Source organism: Conger conger, chromosome 13 (assembly GCF_963514075.1).
Source record: "Conger conger chromosome 13, fConCon1.1, whole genome shotgun sequence".
Lineage (NCBI taxonomy): Eukaryota > Metazoa > Chordata > Actinopteri > Anguilliformes > Congridae > Conger > Conger conger.
Window position 1 is genome coordinate 23,279,179 of NC_083772.1, and position 16,470 is coordinate 23,295,648.

A 16,470-nucleotide genomic window follows, 5' to 3' on the forward strand; every position below is an offset into this window, starting at 1 on the left:
GTTTTTAACACATATATTGGATATATATTGTTCTCCTTTCGCTTTTAATTTTTTTTTATTTGCGCAATCCGTATTTTTAGCTAATATTGTCGGAATGCGGTCTTCAATATTAGTTATTAGTAAGAGTAAAGAAAAGAAAGTGTTCCGTGAAAACGTTGTGTTTGGAAAGCTTTAAGGGGTCCGAAACTTCACATTATTAGCTTAACACGGGGCGCAATTTTACAAAAACGTTCGCTGTAGCTACACGCAGTTGCGGAACTTTCACTGCACCGATGCAAACCTAACCAGACGAATGCTGGATGATACATATCGATGCATCATGGTAATGCCAAGATTATTGTGTATAATGACCAAGAGTTTCTTGGGAAAGAGCATCTTTCTCCAAGGTCCCTCCTCTGACCCAGACTCTGCGCATCCCCAGTCGCCAACCGGTCGGTAGAGTGTGACGTCGTTCTCAATCAAGAACTGGCAGTGAGCTTGTAAACAATAACGGTGCACTTTCTTCCGCCTAGAGGAGAGGACAGGGACTAGTTATCGCGGAAACGAAGACATTCCAAAGGGAAATACTACCCCCGGTAGATTTGAAGAGACAGTAGCTACTGTTTTGATAATTTGGTCGCAACAAAAAGAGGAATGGCTTGTCTTATGACAGCCGGTTAACAATACAGCTGAAACCAACTCTATCATAATGGTAAGCATGAATGTTTTTATTTTAACATATTGCTATTTTTAGATGTAAAAAATATTTGTTTTCATAGTGTTGTTGTAGGTTAAAAGCCTAGTGAATAAAACCAATGTTTGATTATTGATACATTGCACAGAGTATATCTGCGTGATCCTGCCATGTTTCAATTTATTACATTAGAGACAAGGTGTTCTTTCATGTTAGCTTCATACCGAATGAACAAGTACGAATCTGTACGAGCCTCCAGTATGAACTGAAGTAAACCCTTTTCGGAAAAGCATATGCATGCTCAAATATTCTACGTTATTAGTTCATTCTTCTTCATGACTTTATTTATTAGGCTATACGTTGTTAACATCAGATTTTAGTTAATGTCGCGACTTCATGGCGTGTACTTAATATTTTTAGAGTCCATTGAATGCATGTGTTTAGACTACTGAATATATAATCACTCCTCATAAAGACGCGTTGCTTTGATAATTGCATGAATGTATCATGTATTAAACGAATCAAAATGGTGTGAAGCTCTCGTTCCTTTTTATTTTCTCTCAGGATAAATTTGACCGATAGTAACCCCTGTGCCTTCTCGGGATGCGTAGGGATTAGGTGATCTGTGCTTTCATTAATGCGAGTGCACAGGGAAGCACTCTATCAAACCATATAGACTGGTTTTCTTTCATAACACTTAAATAAATGTGCACTTTACGAGTATACTGTGCATTTTTATTTTTACTTTTATGAATAATTTTAACTCAGTCATAAGTCACGTTTCATCAATAAACTTGCTTTCTTTTCAAAATGCTGTCCTCCAGCTAACTGGCTGGCTTTTGTTTAACATATTGGTATTTTCGTTTTGCTTCTTTCCTCCTCAGAATGCGGACGGGCCACCCGACCTCATGCTCGACCCCAGGACTGTGTGTGTGTCCATGGAGGAGGTTGTGTCAAACAACCCTGGCGCTCAACAGACCCCGTTAATGCAGGGATACTGTAAGAAAGTGGAGAACTTCCCAGCCGAAGCGCAGCGCTTCTCGTACTTACCGCGGCGGCCTGCGGTCAATATCCAGTTCAAAGATGTCTCCTATTCCGTTCCCGAAGGACCTTGGTGGAGAAAGAAAGGTAACACTCTCTGGCCTGAACTCTAGCCTCAGTGGTATTTTAGACATTTGAGATGTAAACAGTTTTATCTTACAAATAAGATGACATTATCTCAGAAGGTAAGAACAGTTCTGGTAGTCCGAGGGTTGGTGGTTCCATACCCCACCTTGGGTGTGTCGAAGTGTCCCTGAGCAAGACATGTGACCCCCAAATGCCCCTGACTAGCTGATTGGCACCTTACATGGCAGCCTTTTGCCATTGGTGTGTGTGTGTGTGTCCAATTGTGAATGGGTGAATGAGAGATGTCCATTGTAAAGCACTGTAGAAATGCAGTCCATTTACAAGGGTCCTGGCTGCAGTAAGCAAGGGATGGTCCTTGGAACTCTCAAAATATGTCACCAACAATCTCTCAGCTGCAGTTGAAGGTCATCTTGACCAGTGAGATTAATGTATTTAGTTTAGTACAGGTTTGAATGAGATGTGTTCTGTGCATGCTGATGCTGGTTATAAGGTGTGTGTTTTGTGCACACTGATGCTGGTTATAAAGTGTGTGTTTTGTGCATGCTGATGCTGGTTATAAAGTGTGTGTTTTGTGCACACTGATGCTGGTTATAAACTGTGTGTTTTGTGCTCACTGGTGCTGGTTATAAACTGTGTGTTTTGTACCCTTGGTATTCATGAGGACTGGTCCCTTTGTGGGTGCTAAATTATAAAAGGCGGAGTAAGTCATTGTGGCCGGGATCAGGTGTATCTTCAGTCTGACCTTATGGATCACATGACTGGTCAGCTGATCGGAGTGACCTCTGGGAGACCTTTGGTTAATGGGAAATTGGGTTCTGTTTGACAAAAACAGCCTGCATATCCCACTGAGAGAGCAAAACTCCAAACAAGGCCAAACCAGGCCTGGGTAACTCCTGCCCAGGCATAGATCAGGAATTACATGATACAGAATTTCCAAGAACCTCAGAGATTATCATCAGGCTGCAAGACTTCTCTACTCCACACAACAGATGATGACTCGCTTGTTACAGAGTACAACAAGTCCTTATGCTGATTACTGCAGTTTACCACCCCCGTTCTCAGTCCCCCGCATGCAAAGTGCTTGTCATTATCAAGGTCTTATTTAACACCTTAAAGTGCCAACTGGAATTAACAGAGTCCCCGCGGTAATCTCTCTCAGTGGAGATAGCAGTTCCAGAAACTGGTATTTTATTTTTATTTTTTAACCATATCATATGAATCAGTTAGATTCAGTCACTGTTCATTACACAGCATTTACTTTTTTTGTTGGTCTAGAGTGCATTGTTTTGTCATTGGTACCAATGAACATTGGGAAACCTTCTCAAGTAATGGCATGATTGACTGAAATGAAACTTGGAAGCCATGAGAATAGTCCATATAAGCTTTATCACACCTGGACAGAAGATCTTTCCTGAATGGATGCACGACTACAGAGACACATCAGAGAAACATCTCAGCTGCTCCGGTTATTATCGGTCAACAAACTCTAGTAACCTCAACTGAGAGAGGGAGGGGTGGAGCCTGTCGGTATCCTGCTGGGATTGGATATGCTGTTGCTAGGATGAGGGAGGGAAGATGCTGTGTGGGAGAGATGGGCGAGGGTATCATCTGCATCTGTCTATGTGCAGGTCGCCGTGCTGTTAGGGCTTGTGCTAATTCTACAAGCTTGTTCACCCTGGTTCTGTACAGGAGGGAAGCTCTAAGTAAGGCTAACAATCATACTCCTTCATGCAGAGAGCTGCAGATAAACAGCCAGAGAAAATTAAAGAACTATTCTTAGATCCAATTAGGTCAGCTTGTGTGAACAGCGGCTTTCTACCTGTGCCATGCAGGATCCACAGTTTGTAGAAAAAAAAAAAGATTACTAAAAGTACTGAAAAGTAATGAAAATATCAAATGTTTAAGTATTACATTTCATTAATATTTAAAATTGCTATCATTATTGTTTAAATAAGTGTATGAATACTTTATAACTTTTTTTATGAGACCTCAAATACAAAAATGTCATTGAAATTATTGTTTAGTCACGAGCTCCTGAGGATGATGATGATGCAGTATGGTTTGATATGTAATCATGCTTTCTGAATTTGATTAGTGATGATTTCCCATGATGCACGATTAATACCAAATTATTAAAGCAACATCAAGACAGATGAGTCAAACCCAAAGTTAATATAAAGTCTTTTTTATCCAGATAATTCACTTTTGTGCAAATGCCCTCTCCCCTTTTTCAGGCCACTGCATTCTACTCTGCAAATTGTCTTAATTGCGAAATTTTAAAATGGTAGCAGTATCGTCACAAACAAAGGCAACCATTTCTTCTCACAGTGGAGGAGAACGGTACATCTAATTAACATAACAGACATGTTTTTCTAATCTGAGAAAGGATCTGAGCCCCTAAAGCAGTTTGCTCATTTTACATTTGGTTTTTGTGGCTTGCCTGCATAATGTTGTTACCATAGTGACCGGGCAGTAAGGTGAGAAGGAGCTTGTTATTCATATTAGGGTTGTGTTTCTAGAACATACTCTCACCGCAGGCAGATTGCCGAGTCAGACAGACACGTACCAAAAGTGTGGCTCCATTATTTATTCAAATCTGACACAGAAGGTACATAGAACATTTATCCGAGGTGACCAACCTCTTTTGGTTGCATATCTGATCTGAAATTAAGTTAATGTTACAATAGGAGAGATATGAATTTGTGCACATATTTTTATAGTCTGTTATGTCACTGTGAACCTACAGTAATATCATTCAGTCCCTCTAGACAGAACAGTTTCTTCAGATAATTAACTGATCAGATCAAGGAATTGCTTTTAACAGTTACGTAAGGTGTTCCACATCTTCTTGCGCCTTTGCATCCATGTGCACACTTTTTATTTTGATCCTCCGGCGGCTGGGCTCAGTGTGTGGGTGGGAAGCAGGGCAAACAGAGGACCACACCCACAGGTTAAGTCGGCACACACACCTGGATGGCATTAGGAATCAGTCCAGGAGTTAAAAGTGTGCTTCTTTCCACAGTAGGTGGCTGGGGCTGTGGTTTCCCAGTGTCTCTTATTTCAGTTTATTATTTGCTATCCCAATCCCGTGAGAGTTGTGGACGAAGCATATCATTTTTATTGGCTCACTCTCTGTGTTATTGAAATAAATGCTGATGAAAATTGGCATTTTCCGTATCTCCTGTGTCCAGCTCATCTGTCCTCCCAGGGGTGTGACACATGTTTCTAGGTTGTTGCAGAGCAGTTGAGATTAATTTGGCTTAACCAAAAACAAAATGGAGGCTGTTCCTGCCCATTAGCCCAATGGGAATGACTCCTGAATGTCGCCTGAAGGTCAGCATGGAGGTCGGTGGATTGTAAACGCTCTGCTCCTTTCCATACAGCCACAGCACAGAGCACAGTCCGGTCTGAGTCTGCCTCAGAAACAGCACAGTCTCTCTCTGAACCTGCCTCTGATGCAGCGCAGAGCACAGTCTGCTCTGAAACAGAACAGATGCGTGCCGCTATCTGTGGCTGACATCCCTGCAGATTACAACAGAAAGTCTAATTAGACTGCCAAACCTCCGCAATCAACAGGATAAGCACTCAGGATCGTCCATTAGACGAATAACAGGTTACTGCAGGGCATTTCGCAGGGCCAGTGGTGGAGGTGGAGGTTATTTCAGTCCTTTCTTTGATTATCTAGATCTATTTTTGATTCATTTAGACAAATAAATAAATAGAACAGCATGGAATAAATTCAGAGACAAACCCTCTGCTCTGAAAAGCCTGCTTGTTTGAAAATAGGTTAAAATAACAGGGTCATGACACCGGAATCAACACTGACCAAGACACACCCACTATGCCAGAGAGAGTGGGTGTTTTCCCTGCTGTAAAATCCAGCCATGCCATCTTGACCAGTTTGAAAATTGAGCTGATCATCTGGTCATAAGCTGGTCTAGCTGGGTATAAGCTGGTCAACCAGCTAGTGCTGCTGGTAGAAATTTCTGAGCTGGTACTGCAGCTGGTCAACCTGCTACCAGCTGTTTCAAAACATAGCTTGAGCTGGTCAAACCATATTGAGCTGGGAGCTGGTCTGAACTGGTCAACCAGCACGGTTCCCATTCTTCCACACGAAGATGGCTCTATCCCCAGAAGGCAGGTAGTGGAGGCTGATGAGCCCCAGGTGTGCCCTGTGATGAACCCCAGGTGTTCTCTCTGATGAGTCCCAGGTGTGCCCTGTGATGAGAACTGGGTGTGCCTGGGAAGGCTTTGCTCCCATACCCTGCTGGTGGAGGACTCAGGAGCCCTTCTTGTTGTCCTGGGTTTCAGGTCACAGGACCCTGCTGAAGGGGATCTCTGGGAAGTTCAGCAGCGGCGGCCTAGTGGCCATCATGGGCCCCTCAGGGGCTGGCAAGTCCACCCTGATGAACATCTTAGCTGGCTACAGGTGAGTGCTTTCCGAAATCACACCTCGAACACCCAGTTTATTAATCTCAGAATGACAAAAGGTAGAAAGCTGGGGCTACAAATCACTCATCCCTAACCTAGCAAATAGTAAAGACACCTTTCACCTGGCGTTTGCTTGCATGTTCCTGCACTTTGAATGAACGTGCACGACAAAACCTGGCTCCTCCTGCCTGGCATCTAATCATCCCCTAATTTAACTGGCTAAAAAATTGGTCTCTCCCTCTCCACCTCAGCTGATTTCCTCTTTGGAAAGGATTTGTTTATCTTGCAAAATATCACACATTGGTGGCAGTTGAGGCAGGTGTGGTTCCATTTATTTGAATAGTTAAATACAGGCTGACATATTCCCCACAGCCAAGCTGTTATTCCTGCTAAAGTTTGATGTATTCCATAAGCTCAGGGCAATGGGATCATAGATAAACATTATCTCATGCTCTTGTGTTTCTGTAGAGAGACGGGGATGAAGGGGGAGATCCAGATAAACGGACAGCCTCGCGATCTCCGCTCCTTCCGCAAGGTTTCCTGCTACATCATGCAGGACGACATGCTCCTCCCACACCTGACCGTGCAGGAGGCCATGATGGTAAGGTCCAGTCAAGGTCAGGGAGTGAGGTCAGGTTAAAGGTCACGGTGCTGCCATTACAGAAACTGTAGCCAGAGGGTAGAATGTGAACAGTGACTAGCCTATATTTTAACTACCAAGCAAGTTTGGTTTCCCAAAAGTGTGACTCTTGTGCATCTAATAAAACTAATACTACTGGCATAGAATTTTGTTAATATCTTATTAATAAATTATATATTCATCTCATAAATCTTATTCTTAATCCTGTATGCTGACATGCTGTAATTCGACTGAACTCTTGAAAGATTTTTAAGTGAAACTTGATATGTTAACACAAGCCCAAAGTAATCTGCATCTCTCTCTTTTCAGGTGTCGGCTAATCTCAAACTCCAGGAGAAGGACGAGGGCAGGAAAGAGATGGTGAGGTCTTCCTGCAACTCCTTTTCATGCAACTGTATCTCTCATGAGGAATGTAAACTTTGGAAATCTTTTTTGATTAATGCTGAAGGAACTCAATCTAGGACTATGGTATATACTTCAAGTGTGATGAAGTGAGTATAGATTTTACTTTTGATTTGATGATGTCCAGTCTCAGAATTGAAGAACATAAGAATATGACCTGATGAGACCAGGTCATTCAGTCCATCCTGGTTCATTGCATTCCTACAGACCAGAGATCGATCAAGCTTGGACTTGAGCATTTACAGATAGAACATGTCTCTTTGTAGTAATTGACCTAGTAAGCTGTTCCACACATTGACAACTCTCAGAATATTTTCAGTTCAGAATTTACCTTTTACTCATTCTACAATTCACATTGTTATCCCTTTCACGAGTTAAACAAAATCACACTGAGGTCGTCTTCTGTCCTCCAGGTGAGAGAAATCCTGACTGCACTGGGTCTGCTGGAATGTGCTAAAACCCGCACAGCCAACCTGTCGGGGGGGCAGAGGAAGCGGTTGGCCATCGCCCTGGAGCTGGTCAACAACCCCCCCGTCATGTTCTTTGATGAGCCGACCAGGTAGGCTCACACTGGTGCACAAACTATTTTATGGCCTAGATTCAATCAACAATCAACATTGGTGAATATTGGCAGCTGCTGCTAAATCCGGAGACCTTTACATGTATTATATGTAAACTGAGTTCAAATTTAATTTCATTGTGCTAATATCTCACATACAAGTAACACTCAGCTAAGATAACAGCAACAATAAATGATAAGAAAAAGTTAACAAAAAACATGCAGTGAAGTAATTAACAGAGAATGTGTGCAGTGAAGTTAACTATTAAAACATATAAGATAGTATCATCTGGGTTCAAACAGTTACACTCTTCTAAAATGGCGTTCAGAACTGTCCCAATCCCCTCCCCCCTCCCCTCGCAGTGGCCTCGACAGCTCCTCCTGCCTCCAGGTGCTCTCCCTGCTGAAGGCTCTGGCCCAGGGAGGGCGCACCATTATCTGCACCATCCACCAGCCCAGCGCCAAGCTGTTCGAACTCTTCGACAAGGTAACCCCTCCCTTCACCATATCAAAACCCCCACCCCTCAGACTCAGACCAGGGTCAGGATTAAGGTCAGGAACATGTGGCAGAACGGAGTACTCCTGGAGTCGGTGCCACAGTGTAAGAGAGGTGTCCAAGATGCTCTTTGGAAAGGATTTGTTTATCTTTGAAAATATCACCAAGGCTAAACATGGCTTTAGTAATAGGATTTATCCACTGAGGAGGTTGTTAAAAACAAGTCTTGCCCACAAGTGCTTTGGCAAAGTCTTCAGTTATCTCTCAGTTCAGGCAATTCAAGAAATTTGCAGTTGCCATGTCAAGAATTGGTGAATTCAGTTCATAATTTACTCCCTGAGAATCTTTGCAAAGGATACTCATGCACACACACACAAATACACATGCATGCACACGTACACACACCCACACTTGCTTTTAATATCTGAGATGGAGGAAAGACTACAGTAACAGTGGTGTGGTTTGTGCTGGTTTATGGGTTGCGTCCAGCTCTACGTGCTGAGCCAGGGGCAGTGCATCTATCGGGGAAAGGTGTCTAATCTGGTACCGTACCTCCAGGACCTCAACCTCAGCTGCCCAACATACCACAACCCAGCAGACTTTGGTAAGATTGGTTCACTGTCCCTCATACGGTGAATATCTCTATGGTTATTAGCTCTATGTGACAGTGATTTCCCCTGTGTGGTTTACAGTAATGGAGATTGTGATTTCCCCTGTGTGATTTACAGTGATGGAGTTTGTGATTTCCCCTCTGTGATTTACAGTGATGGAGATTGTGATTGTCCCTGTGTGATTTACTGTGATGGAGGTTTATGGTGATTGTCCATGTGTGATTTGCAGTTATGGAGGTTTATGGTGATGTCCCCTGTGTGATTTGCAGTGATGGAGGTTTATAGTGATTTCCCATGTGATTTGCAGTGATGGAGGTTTATGGTGATTTCCCCTGTGTGATTTGCAGTGATGGAGGTTGCTGCAGGAGAGTACGGGGACCAGACCTCCAGGCTGGTGAAGGCTCTACAGGACAGGAAGTGTGAAAAGGACTATAAAACAGAGGGGCCCAAAGAGGGAGCACTGAACCCCTTCCTCTGGCACAGACCCTCTGAAGAGGTGAGCACCCCCCCCACTCTGAGATCAGCTAACCCCCCCCCCCCCCCACCTCCCGCTCTCTGAGATTTGATTATGAATGTTGTGTAAAAGTTAGATGCAGCTTCAGTGGCCAGTGAGGGTCCTTATGCTGATGATGATGATGATGGTGATGGTGATGGTGATGGTGATAATGATGTTGATATTGATGATGGTGGTGATGATGATGATGATGATGATGATGATGAGGATGATGATCATCATCATCATCATCATCATCATCATCATCATCATCATCGGCCTGTAGCGGCCTGTAGTGTAGCGGTTAAGGTAAATGACTGGGACACGCAAGGTCGGTGGTTCTAATCCCGGTGTAGCCACAATAAGATCCGCACAGCCGTTGGGCCCTTGAGCAAGGCCTTTAACCCTGCATTGCTCCAGGGGAGGATTGTCTCCTGCTTAGTCCATTCAACTGTACGTCGCTCTGGATAAGAGTGCCTGCCAAATGCCAATAATGTAATGTGATGGTGATGATGATGATGATGATGATTATGGTGATGATGCATTTCCAGGACTCCTCCACTGCAGAGGGCTGCCACAGTTTCTCAGCGAGCTGTCTGACTCAGTTCTGCATCCTGTTCAAGAGGACCTTCCTCAGCATCATGAGAGATTCGGTGAGAAAGCCCGCCCCCTAATGGACAAGGAGGACAACGCAGTCAAAAAAAGAGAAAATATAAATGGTTAAAAAATAAATATATGGTTTAGGCCAGGTGTGCCCTGCTCTTACGGTGTGATGCTCCGGCTGTCCTCCAGGTGCTCACTCACCTGCGCATCACCTCTCACGTGGGCATCGGGATCCTCATCGGCCTGCTCTACCTGGGCATCGGCAACGAGGCCAAGAAAGTGCTCAGCAACTCAGGCTTCCTGTTCTTCTCCATGCTCTTCCTTATGTTCGCCGCTCTGATGCCAACCGTCCTCACCTGTGAGTGTGTGTGTGTTCTCACCTACGAGTGTGTGTGAGTGTGTCCTCACCTGTGAGTGTGTGAGTGTGTCCATACCTGTGAGTGTGTGTGTTCTCACCTATGAGTGTGTGTGAGTGCGTCCTCACCTGTGAGTGTGTGTGTGTTCTCACCTATGAGTGTGTGTGAGTGTGTGCTCACCTGTGAGTGTGTGTTCTCACCTATGAGTGTGTGGGTTATCCTCACCTGATCTGGCCCAATCCTGCTGCAGCTTGTGTGCATGTCGAGAGGGTTGCTTCTTTTGGGAACAGAGCAACTGTTTCAGGGAGGCAGTCCTGATGGCTGTCTAGTGCTGATATGGCAGCTATGTGTTCTGAGAGTTAAAGATCCTCCCATTGCCGCAGGACAGCCTTCCCCATGTGTGTGTGTGCATGCTTGTGCTTAGTCCTTAGTCCTTGTTTCATTTTCATTGTCTAAAAATAAAATTCCTCATAATAAAAGGAATTGCTCATATTTAGCCTTTTCTCACCTCACCCCTTTTCTCTGCAGTTCCACTAGAGATGGGGGTGTTTCTTAGGGAGCACCTGAATTACTGGTACAGTCTGAAGGCGTACTACCTGGCCAAAACCATGGCAGATGTCCCCTTCCAGGTATACATTCTCCATTCTACTGGTTTTAGTGTGCCATGAGCTAGAGATCATCACCCTCTGTGCTGCTGACACACGTCAGAATTCACAGCTGCGATTTCTTATGAAATCATAGTCTAAAAAAAAACACAAAACAGGGACGGAGGAACAAGAAGAGACAGGAGGGAAAGAGAGAGAAACCACCACTCACAGGGTGTAATCAGCCATGTTGCCCGATTTAGAACAGTCCCTGAACAGCTTTACATAACCAGGGTTTCTGCCTCTGCTCACCAACTGCCATCTGGGAAATAATTCCATAGATACTGTAATAATCACAATGTTATTATGTACTGAACACATGTCATGTGCCTCAAAGACAACCATTAATTCAGGATGAGTTTTGGTCTCTACATAATTGGAATTAAGTCATAAGTACAATCAATTGCAGCAGCATAGGTGGCTTGATAAATGACAGAAAGACAAAAGTCATGAAGAAGGTCGTTATTAAAGACAGTGTAACATCGCTCCTGCAGGTTAATGCAGCTTTATTAAAGGCAGTGTAACATCGCTCCTGCAGGTTAATGCAGCGTTATTAAAGGCAGTGTAACCTTGCTCCTGCAGGTTAATGCAGCGTTATTAAATGCAGTGTAACCTCGCACCTGCAGGTCATTGTTGTGTTACAGTGTGAGTGTAAACCCTCCCGGTAGGCTGTGCTTTTCGCGTATTGTATTAGAGTGTGACCCCTCCCTGCAGGTGGTGTTCCCGGTGGCGTACTGCAGCATCGTGTACTGGATGACCTCGCAGCCCTGCGATGCCCTGCGCTTCACACTCTTCCTGTCGCTCGGCACCATGACCTCCCTGGTGGCTCAATCCCTGGGCCTGCTGATTGGAGCCGCCTCCACGTCGCTACAGGTGAGTCATAGAGGCTGTATAACACATCTATTGCTCTGTGCAGTGCAGTTACACTGTATGCTATAACTGCTAATAGAGACTTTATGAAACACCTATTACATTGTGCAGTGCAGTTACACTGTATTCTATAACTGCTAATAGAGGCTTTATAAAACATCTATTGCACTGTGCAGTGCAGTTACACTGTATGCTATAATTGCTAATAGAGACTTTATGAAACACCTATTACATTGTGCAGTGCAGCTACACTATATGCTATAACTGCTAATAGAGACTTTATGAAACACCTATTACATTGTGCAGTGCAGCTACACTATATGCTATAACTGCTAATAGAGACTTTATGAAACACCTCTTACATTGCGCAGTGCAGTTACACTGTACGCTATAACTGCTTAAAGAGGCTTTGTAAAACACCTCTTACATTATGCATGTTGTCACACCATATGCTATGATGATACGTAAATTAGCCATCTATTACAGTATACAGTCCAGTCACACTGTATGCTATAACGTAGCGCATTCACACAGAACATCTATTACGTTGTGAGAACATGTGCAGTTAAAAGGTATAGTGTACAGGCTGCTGTGCTGTGGGTCGTGTCTCAGGTGGCGACGTTCGTGGGGCCTGTGACTGCGATTCCTGTGCTGCTCTTCTCCGGTTTCTTCGTCAGCTTTGACACCATCCCCAAATACCTGCAGTGGATGTCCTACATGTCATACGTCAGGCAAGTGGAACGGAAAAAGTTTCCTGTGATTTCATCATATAATTGGGCATCAGAGCTATTTTTTGTGTTATCTAGTGGTGAGCATCTTGTTGATTGTTTTGTGGTTTGCTTAACTGTTACTGTAACAACCATAAACAGTTGCCATTATGCAAACCTAAACCTGATATCAAGTGCCATAGTTTTTCTTCGGACAAAGAAAAGCTCTCCATAGTTATAGTGTTATTCTCCATAGTTTTTTACTGAGGTCTTTCTATGCTTCAGTTCAAAATGGGAAGGGCCAGCCATACTCCATTTAGTTGCATGACATAGAAGTCTGGTATCCAGTCTCACATTTCTATAGATTGGTTACTATTATTTTGCGAGCTAACACTAGCTAATAGCTTAATGTTTTATTTCCTTTCGCCAAAGGTGAGCTAGTGAACTTTTCTTTGGCGATGACGCAGTTAGATTTTAGTCACCTCAGGAAATTTGAGGCTACGTAAAGCAAATTTTTCTCAGCAACTGGGATTATTCCCCCATTACCATTGTGTTTCAATTAATACATTTGTTTCTAAACTAAAAATAAATTGTCCATAGCTACATTACTTTGGCAAGTTAGCCGTGGTATAAGCAGGATAATACCCTATGAATACCCTATGAGTAAACGTTGCACCACCCTGTTGAGCAGTTATTTTCACGCACACTTGTCTCTAGAGTTTGCAAAGAATTGTGCAAAATAAAATACAAAATCCTGTGAGCAGCAGTTCTGCAGGCAGAAATGCCTTGTCAATGAGAGACGTCAAAGGAGAATGGCCAGACTGGTCAAAGCTGATACACATTACAACAGTGGATAGGCTACAGCAGTAGAATTCTAAAACATAAGTCTAATAAATACCTAATGAAGTGCTAACTGAGTGTATGTTACAGTATGTTATGTTATGTCATGTTATATTATGTTGTGTTATGTTATGTTATGTTATGTTATATTACGTTACAGTAGGTTATATTATGTTTTGTTATGCTATGTTAAGTTATCGTATGTTATGTTGTGTTTTGTTTTGTTATGTTATGCTGTTATGTTGTGTTTTGTTGTGTTTTGTTTTGTGGTGTTTTGTTTTGTGGTGTTTTGTTGTGTTATGTTGTGCTTTGTTGCATTATGTTATGTTATGTTGCGTTTTGTTGTGTTATGTTATGTTATGTTCAGTGCAGTCACCATTATAACCCTGCTTCACTGGTCCCTGCAGGTACGGGTTTGAGGGAGTCATTCTCTCCATCTACGGACTGAACCGAGAGGACCTGCACTGTGACACAGACGACACCTGTCACTTCCAGAAGTCTGAGGCGATCCTGAGAGAGCTGGACGTGCAGAACGCCCGCCTGTACTTGGACTTCATCGTGCTCGCCATCTTCTTCGTCACCCTCCGCCTCATTGCCTACTTTGTCCTGCGCTACAAGATCAATGCCGAGAGGTAGAGGAGGAGGGAGGGAGACCGGAGGAAGGGTTACTGTAGAGACGGTGAAAGAGGGACCAGAATTGGTTTCTGGTCCATGTTTGTGTGTGTTTGTGTGTGCAGATGAATTCGCTTTCCAAAGCAGTAAGAAACAAGAAATACCATTTGGAAAGTACAGAGCTATCCCATGTACTCCTTGGAGTGTGTGTGCAATATATACTTAATTCAATCGTAGTCATTTCTGCGGTATGAAAAGGAGCACTTTAGGCACTTATAAAGCTACCTGATCTACTCTGGTTTCTCCTGTTGGCCTTGCAGAATGACTCCACGGATGGCTAACTCTGGCTGAATTGATCAGCACAGTGGTTGTTCCTGTGAGAGATGAAGTTCAGATGTCACAAAGTCGAATTTGTTCAAATTAAGTCGGCTAAATGGAGACCAATCGGGTTTTGAATGGGACGAGAAACTTCAAGTTTGTACAGTAAAGCTGCATCTGCATTCGGAAGTGTACAGTAAGCGGTATCCATACCACTGATCTCTTCACAGGTTTTCTGTAATAGACAGTAAAAGTATGTTTTAAAAAATATATATATATATTTTTATTTACATGCAGTGTTCTACAGAGCCTTGCTTTATTCGGTATTGAGATTCATGTCGTCCTCTGGCTGAAGCCACTGGTTGAAGCTTGCATTTATTATTTCTTTTATTTATTCCCTATGTGGGAAAACAGTCACAGGGACGCAGATTATTAGTCAGTATATATTTTAGTTGAAAAGAAATATTAAATGTTGTAATGTTTGTGGCAGGTTGAGAATAACTGTGTTTACTCCAGGTGAAATTCATACATTGATTTATGCATTATTTTATTATTGCCAAATATCTGGTATATGAGGCTTGGAGAACACCTGCTTGAGTTCACACCAAATATCTGCCCGTGGATGTCAGATGACTTAGTCACTGTAGTCGTAGAATGGAATCTCTGCTCTTATTATAGAATTCTTAACGTACAGTGTGACAGCAATAAAAGACGTGATATTGTCGGAGCTGCATCGCACAGTGTGACGTACCAACCGTAAGAGACGGCTGATATCGCACAGCGTGCAGCCAGCATTACATGAAATAACATTATTTTGAAAGTACATTTTGATGTTGGTTCTTACCTTCATGGAAAATGACGGCATTTAAGGGGTATGTTTACTATGGTTTTTGGAAGAAACATGACCACAAAAAGTCTCATTCGGGAACAGCTGATAAAAATCCTTTACATCAACAGACAAAGCAAAAGTCAATGCAAATCTATTTTATGTGTAATTGTGTGTTCTCTTTCTTGTACATTATTTCATTGCACCTATGTTACTATAATGTTATGATGTTGTATGTTAGCTGGGTGTAACTAATGGGAACATGAAACTATTTGTTCCTCTTTTTTTACTGTTTTTGTAACAAATGTGTTTGCAAACTGCATGAGTGTAGCCTGAAGAATGTGTAAATGTGTAACACAATTGTACATTTTCAAGTGTAAATTTTTTCTTTTCACTTATTGAATCCTTCCCAGCTTTGGTTACACTGTTGAGGCAATCGGTCCAGAGAATCAGACTTGTCTCTGCCACGCCCTGCTGGTGGAGCTGACATACACCTGGGCTGCGTTAACTAATCCAGCCAGCTCTTTCTTTTTCTTTGTTGTTTTAGTTTATTGTATTGGTTTATTTTTGCCTGGAACCCATGAGGGGGAAGGGCACAAACTTTTTATTATTTGGTTTTGTGGTTGCTCTCTTTCTCTCCATGTGGCAGTACAACAGTACGAAGCCAGAACTGCCGCATCTCTCTTCCAGGGGTGTCACATGGTGGGTGACAACCATTATTTCAACTATAGCACCAAGCCCAATTTCCTGTAATGCGCTGTGTATTGTGTGTGTGTGCGCGTACCTGCGTGTGCATACGTGCATGTGTATGTGTGTGTGTGTGTGTGCGTATGTGTGCTTGCGTGCATTCAAATCTGAAGGTAATATGAAATATTTTCTGTACATGCGACAGCTGTGTTGCAGTGAAATTTCAGATAAATCTAATAAAGCTACAGTATTTTCCAAACACTTCTCTACAAGACTCTATCATTCCATTAGCCACATAACAACGAGTTGTTATGTTCATAATGTCTATGGGGTAATGCAACAGTGTATCATTACAGTCATTTAGCTGACTTACTGTTGATTAGACTAAGCAGGGACCAGTCCCCCCTGGAGCAATGTGGGGTTACAGCTGCACTGGTAAATGGGGGCTTGACCCAACAACCCTCCAGGCCCCCGTCATGTACCTTGGCCACTAGGCTATCCGGTGCCCCACTAGGCCATTGCCTGTGTCAAACAAATATTCAGGTTATGAAGAATGAATACTATATTTTCATCA

At 43.0% G+C, this 16,470-nt stretch overlaps 1 protein-coding gene across 1 annotated transcript; it reads left to right on the forward strand.

Annotated features, from left to right (window-relative positions):
• Window positions 1-633: 633 nt before the first annotated feature.
• Window positions 634-16,155, forward strand: LOC133107876 (ATP-binding cassette sub-family G member 1-like). The gene is given in 16 exon segments (XM_061217147.1): window positions 634-653; window positions 655-691; window positions 1,558-1,801; window positions 6,113-6,230; window positions 6,701-6,833; window positions 7,182-7,232; window positions 7,688-7,833; window positions 8,197-8,320; window positions 8,819-8,933; window positions 9,288-9,436; window positions 9,985-10,086; window positions 10,226-10,394; window positions 10,921-11,021; window positions 11,751-11,909; window positions 12,519-12,637; window positions 13,861-16,155. Coding segments are annotated over 16 exon segments (2,016 nt in total). The 3' UTR covers window positions 14,090-16,155.
• The last annotated feature ends 315 nt before the right edge of the window (window positions 16,156-16,470 follow it).